The following is a 7,067-nucleotide window of genomic DNA, read 5'->3' on the forward strand; positions in this document are numbered from 1 at the left end:
CTCTCCCTGCCCTCAAAACCTAGTGACGCCGCTGGTGCAGTGCGGTGATGATCATGTTACATTCACATTGACCCTTTTTTGATACCTAAATTGAATGAATGCGCCTACTATGAATATTTGCGCCCGTGTATCACTTATCAAAGAACCATGTTGGTAAGCAATCATTGTATTTTGCTTTAGTTTTTGCAGGTACCGTCGTGTTATGTCGATTCCTGAAGCGATGCACGAAAAAGATTCTATCCACTTCAGATATAATAGATTCTATTCGCTATTTCTATCATTCTATTCGCTTCAAAAAAAAATAATTTTAAAACTTCTTGAATAAATGTGAGTATAATATTTGAATGCGTTCCTCGTGCTTTCGATGATCACCCATACGAACACCATTGCTCATATGACCATGACTATCCATATGATCAATATCTATAAATCCATACGTGTGACTTATTCCATCTATATGGCCATCCGTATGATGAATATATCTCATTTAACCAATATAACCTACATAACTACTATTGAAGGCTACGTTGAACCGTATGGCAAATTAACTATTTTTCATGTTTTTTTCGGTTTTACTGGGGGTCTTCATCTAACTTGCATAATTTTCAATCCTAGTCGTATTTTTCGTCCCAGAAGGCGGAGACGTTGCATGTGGTCGTGTCGACATGGGATGGGAAGTCACAAAAGCCGGTGTCTGCGTTGTAATAGAGCCCGTCCGCACAAAACTTCTGTACCGGCTCTCCGTGCTCACATTCGTAGTACTGCAAATTGAATTGAAGACAATCTTAGCAACCAATATTCCCTTAAGCCCTAAATCAAACTTATCAGGTGATGAACACAGTGAGAATAAAGTAAAAATGTATATATTTAGGAGATTTGTTTTACCAATGACTATGAGTGATTTGGCTTACTCTGTGGAGACTCACACTGATATTCGCATCTATGCTACAGCGAAGCTTAATGCTAGTTATAGCTAAGTATTTATTTGACATACTAAGTTAGTGCTAGGAATACGTCATAGAAGTTCTTCATTCATTATTCAATATTACATCAGCTGATTATACCTTCTTAAAATTGTATTTATTTATTTCAAGCACCCTCGTGCACTGGGGTGCGCTGTTTAGAAATACTTAGGGATGGTTATCAAACCTCGTTGCATTCCGCGCCAGCGTAAGTTATGCCGTCCGCCTCGCACGTCCACACGCGGCAGTTGCTGGTGTCGACGTTCTCGGGGAAGTCGCAGCGGGACGTCTGGGGGTTGAAGTACGTCCCGGGGGCGCACAACATCAGCTGCGCCTCGCCGTTGATGCACCACCAATACTGTTTACCGGAAAAATTTGTAATCGAATAATTCGTTCAAATATTTTTTGATTTCCTACAATTGTGCCGATGTCGAATAGAAATGGTGTATAATAACTCAGAAACTGATGGAAATGCTATCTACCGAATCTAATCACCTTGTTGCATTCGTCATTTGGGTAGAACTGACGACCAGGGTCAGCGTTGCAGTCGGGAGGTTTCGGCCACGTTGGTCCACTGATGGTAGTCGTGCGTGCGGTGGTAGTTGGCGAAGTGGTAGTGGTCGTAGGAGAGGTTGTCGTGGTTGTTGGTATTGTCGTGGTAGTTGGCGTCGTTGTGGTAGTAGATGTGGTAGTGGTTGGGCTGTTGCAGGTGCTCGTGTCGACATTGGCTGGGAAGTCACACATGCCGGTGTCTGCGTTGTAATAGAGTCCGTCTGTACAAAACTTCTGTACAGGCTGTCCATGCTCACATCTATAGTACTGTAAATTGAATTCAAAACAATCTTAGCAACCAATATTCCCTTTAACCCTAAATCAAATTAATCAGATGATGAACTGTGCTGGAGTATCATGAACAGAGAGAATTGCACCAAAGAAAACTGTCGTTTCCACCACGTTAAATCAATAAAAAAAATAGCGGAGAAAATGTCAATAGAGCGAGTACCANGCAGGCCATACGATACGTCTAGCCGACGCAACAAGGTGGCGTGGTCGACCGTGTCAAATGCAGCGGAAAGATCGAGTAAAGCCAGCGCCGCAATGTTGCCACAGTCGACCGCCTGCAGAATATCCGAAAGAACCTTCAGCATGGCGGTCTCCGTCGAGTAAAAACGACGGTATGCAGACTGTAGGCGAGGCATGAGACCTGACCTATGAACTAAATGCATCAGTTGGAACTAAAGCAACTCCAGATGAGGGAGCTGCTGGGCCGGGGTAGCCTGGCAGATCGGTGTCGCTGCAGGTAAGAACATCAAGAAGGGAAGAGTCTGGCATTCTGCTGGTCAACATCGAAGGGCTCTTCCCACAAAGAGCGTCACAAGATTGGCGTGCTGAGAAAGATGGCCGGCGAGGGTGGGATCTTTATGATTGCGGACCTTCACGTACAGGATCAGCAACATGAGGGAGCTGGACCTGAACTACTGGGAAGGCTGAAACACCTGGGACTGTACTCACTGGAGAGGAGAAGAGAGAGGCATATCATACTGTACACTTGGAAGATGATAATTGGACTGGCTCCCAACTCTGAATGTGAGATCTCCAGAATAGTAAAATATTACAACGAAAGGAGGGAGAGACTGTGCAGGATTCCTCCATTCCACAACCGTGCCACGGCCACAGTACAGACTCTTCGTGAAGGATCACTGTCGTGGTAGGACCAAGTCAGTTTAACGCCTTATCAAAGGTGCAGAGAGGAGGTGCGTTTACCCTTGCGACTTCCAAAAGACAACTGAATAAGTTTCCGAAGAAGACCCCGGATTGTCCAGTAATGGGAAACTACCCTCAGCAAGTGACAAGAAACAGCATCTTGCATCAGCTGGCCCAAAGGAGGTCAAATAGACGGAACACGTCCAACGTTACATTTGGGACCCAAGGGTGATGTGACTAGCCTATCGACGACTTGGAAACAGAGGACGACGAAGGCGGAGCATCAGCTTGACCATGGACTGAGAAGTCCTAAAATCATCATAAGAACACATTGAGAATCAAGTTAAAAAATTAAATTTAAGAGATTTATTTTCCCAATGAGTGATTTGGCTTACTCTGTGGAGACTCACACTGGTATTCGCATCTGTGCTACAGTGAAAAGCTTAACGCCAATTATAGCTAAGTATTTTTATATTACATACATAGTTGTGCTACGAATACGTGATAGAAGTTCTTCATTCCTTATTGAATATTACATCTGATGATCAAACCTTATTAAAATTTTATTTATTTGTTTCAAGCATCCGCGTGTCCTGCTAAGGAAGACTTTGGGATGGTTTTGCACACCTCGTTGCAATCCGCGCCAGCGTAAGTTATGCCGTCCGCCTCGCACGTCCACACGCGGCAGTTGCTGGTGTCGACGTTCTCAGGGTAGTCACAGCGGGACGTCTGGGGGTTGAAGTACGTCCCGGGGCTGCACAGCATCAGAATCGCCTCGCCGTTGATGCACCACCAGTACTGTTAACCGGAAAAAGTTGAAATCGAAAAATTTTGTTCAGTTATTTTTCGATATACTAAAATTTTGCCGATTTCAAATGCAAATGGTGTATAATAACTGGTGTAATACAAAAATGGTGTAATGTAATGGTGTATAATTTCACGCAGAAACGGATAAAAAAGCCATCTTACGAATCTTCTCACCTTGATGCAGTCGTCATGTGGGTAGAACAGACGACCAGGGTCAGCGTCGCAGTCGGGAGGTTTCGACCACGTTGGTCCACTGGTGGTAGTCGTGCGTGCGGTGGTAGTGGTCGTTGGAGTGGTGGTCGTGGACGTGGTCGTAGTTGTTGGTGTTGTCGTGGTAGTTGGCGTCGTTGTGGTAGTAGATGTGGTGGTGGTTGGGCCGTTGCATGTGCTCGTGTCGACATTGGCTGGGAAGTCACAAAAGCCGGTATCTGCGTTGTAATAGAGCCCGTCCGCACAAAACTTCTGTACAGGCTCTCCGTGCTCACATTCGAAGTACTGCAAATTGAATTGAAGACAATCTTAGCCACCAATAATCCGTATGGCCCCAAACCAAACTAATCAGGTGATGATCACAGCGAAAATGAAGTTAAAAAGTATATTTTTATGAGATTTATTTTTCCCAGGAGTGATTTGGCTTACTCTGTGTAGGCTCACACTGGTATTCGCATCTATGCTACACTGATAAGCTAAACGCTAATTATAGCTACGTGTTTATAATACATACTTAGTCTTGCTAAGAATACGTGATAGAAGATTTCATTCATTATTAAATATTAAATCAGCAGATTAAACCTTCTTAAAAATGTATTTATTTATTTCAAGCACCCTCGTGTACTGTTAAGGGGATGCGTCTTGGTAAAAAAAAAAACTTTTTTATGTACGGACGGATCACTTCGAAATTCATTACACGTATGTAAAATGGAATTCTAAGACTTTTTTGTTCGTGAGAACTTTTCGGAAAAAATGAAAGAAAACGTGAAATTCTTAGAAAACTGCCAAAAAAGGGGGTACTGTAGAAATATCCGCGGGCCTAGGATTTCCAAGCTACATCGAGATACATCATTCGATGCGTAAAGACCATATCTACAAATTGATGCAGGCTTCTTTGAAATTCCCATTTTGATGGGTGTGGGAGCATTTTTCGTAAATTTTTTCATTTTACCCCTTTCCACTCCCCCTTTTTGCAAAATAAAATCCAAACTATAACGAAATTAGAAAATCGAATGGTATATGTCGCATTGCTGTAGCTTTAAAACTGTAGGAGATAAATGGCTTGCAAGTTACAAAAATGTTATTTTTCAGTAGGGCCCGACAAAGTCCCGGGCGCCTCGAAATCGGCATTCAAGGTTGCAAGGATGCAAGACAAGACGATACTGGAGCTTAGTTTCTGTCAAGGACGGTGAGAACGACGGCGCGAACCATCCCACCCGACTGCAGAAGGGTTACTGGAGCGGAAATAGTGAAGACTAGCTATTTAAGGTGCACTGAGGCATTTACTCCCTATGTTAAATGTTATATAACTCCACCAACTCTTGCCCTATCGCGATCTGTCGTGAACGCATAAATCAACGTACAGAGATGGTTTTGGTACCGTTGGATAGGGCAGAATATCAGCTTTAAGATGAGACTAAAAACCGGAAAAGCCAAACTTGTTGATTTTGGACCAAACGCTCCCCTTAAGAAAGACTTAGGGATGGTTATCAAACCTCGTTGCATTCCGTGCCAGCGTAAGTTATGCCGTCCGCCTCGCACGTCCACACGCGGCAGTTGCTGGTGTCGACGTTCTCGGGGAAGTCGCAGCGGGACGTCTGGGGGTTGAAGTACGTCCAGGGGCTGCACAGCATCAGCTGCGCCTCGCCGTTGATGCACCACCAATACTGTTTACCGGAAAAATTTGAAATCGAATAATTCGTTCAAATATTTTTTGATTTACTACAATTGTCGAATGGAAATGGCGTATTATAACAGAAGATTCACGCAAAAACTGATGGAAAAGAAATCTACCGAATCTTCTCACCTTGACGCAGTCGTCATGTGGGTAGAACTGACGATCAGGGTCAGCATCGCAGTCGGGAGCATTCGACCAGCCTGGATAAAATTACATGAAATGGGGTTTGAATTGAGCCGTGAGTACTTCAAACTTGATTTTCGCTGACTCAACACCCAATAAGATTTCGAATGGGGTTTCGCAATGAGAATCAAATTGTTCATGATGTCCTGTTTAAGCAGAAATTTCTTCACTCAAAAATTGTAAGATAAATGGAGGTCATGATAGACCCAGAAAACCTTTATTGAACCATATATTTCATTTCAAAAGTTTTCCGCTTATGCAAAAAACTTGAATGTTTTATTTGCATAAATTGTTCTTAATTTTCATTTTCCATTCCAATAAAAAGTTCTCTACTAAAAAATTGTCTAGTAGTATATAAAAATGACGCTGCGATCAATTTTTTAAGCCACAAAAATTTCTGAACGCACATAAAAAGTTCATCCGAGTGGAACAAGTTATTATTATTCCAAATTTTAAATGCGTCTGCCTCACCTTGGGCAGCAACTGTGCTGCATAGCGCAAAGAGCGCTATCAATAAGAGAGATCGCATGTCACGTTAACTGAAGGTATTCTGATCAAATAGTGTGATTGAAATAATTCTTCCTTATTATATGTGAAGCTGATGCAGATATTACCAGCTGAGAAATGTAGCCGAGGTCAGATGCGTGAGAATATCTTGAGTATTTGCAGCCTGACTGATAAAAGCAGATTCTGTTGAAGGTTGCAGGCACTGTATGCAGAGATGGTCAAAGAAATTTTATTTGAAGTAGTTATTTGTATATGTATTTGCTTTCAGAAGCATGTTTGTATTGTATGTTACCAATTTATCTGAGAATTAAGTAGTTTTTAATTTTTCTGGAAAGTGTACATCTTTTAATCAAAGAAATTATTATATTTCTTTTTCGGCTTACAAGCTTCATACTACTAATAAGTAAACGGTATTGAATACATTTACGGACAATTATGATTAACAATATAATTAATATCTGTGACATTACTCGAAGCGAGAATAAATGTTGACGCATGAATGAGTTATAACGCAGTTTTTTAGTTTATGGCCGTTGCACCTGGTGTTGGTTCTTGTTTCAAATTCTAGTTATCCTTCTGTGACCTTCTATAAGGGGAGAGTCTGGTCCCAAATCGACAATTTTGGCTTTTCAGTTTTTATGCTCATCTCAAAGCTGACTTTCTGACCTATCCAACGGTACCAAAACCATCTCTGAACGTTGATGTAAGCCAGTGGTTTCCAAACTTTTTCAGGCTGGCGCCCCTTTGGCTCCCTAGTGAATTTCTAGCGCCCCCCACAGACATACGCCTCTTTCTTGAAATTTAGTTCGCTGCAATTTTAAAAGATAAAGGATAAACAAAAATGTGTATTTCACAAATAGAACCCCATTTAGTGAACCAATATCTTTTTCAGCTGTTTTAACTGTTTCAGCACTAGAAACCTAGGACGTCGCGGGCGAATTTACGGCCGGACTCGTGGTCGGTCTCACGACCAATCTCCAAATTCAGTTATCAAGTAATATCTCCCCAACTAATGA

At 42.2% G+C, this 7,067-nt stretch overlaps 1 protein-coding gene across 1 annotated transcript; it reads right to left on the bottom strand.

The window, feature by feature from the left end:
- Nucleotides 1-314: 314 nt before the first annotated feature.
- Nucleotides 315-6,097, bottom strand: LOC108673593 (integumentary mucin C.1-like). The gene is made up of 8 exons (XM_018161443.2): nt 6,016-6,097; nt 5,491-5,561; nt 5,180-5,350; nt 3,648-3,968; nt 3,294-3,464; nt 1,458-1,781; nt 1,150-1,320; nt 315-761 (listed from the first exon to the last, which is right to left on the bottom strand). The coding sequence occupies exons 1-8, from the start codon at nt 6,071-6,073 to the stop codon at nt 612-614; spliced, it is 1,437 nt and encodes a 478-aa protein (XP_018016932.1). The 5' UTR covers nt 6,074-6,097; the 3' UTR covers nt 315-611.
- Between the last annotated feature and the right edge of the window lie 970 nt (nt 6,098-7,067).

The sequence above is a fragment of the Hyalella azteca genome, unplaced genomic scaffold (assembly GCF_000764305.2).
Source record: "Hyalella azteca isolate HAZT.00-mixed unplaced genomic scaffold, Hazt_2.0.2 contig5782, whole genome shotgun sequence".
NCBI classification, from domain to species: Eukaryota; Metazoa; Arthropoda; class Malacostraca; order Amphipoda; family Hyalellidae; genus Hyalella; species Hyalella azteca.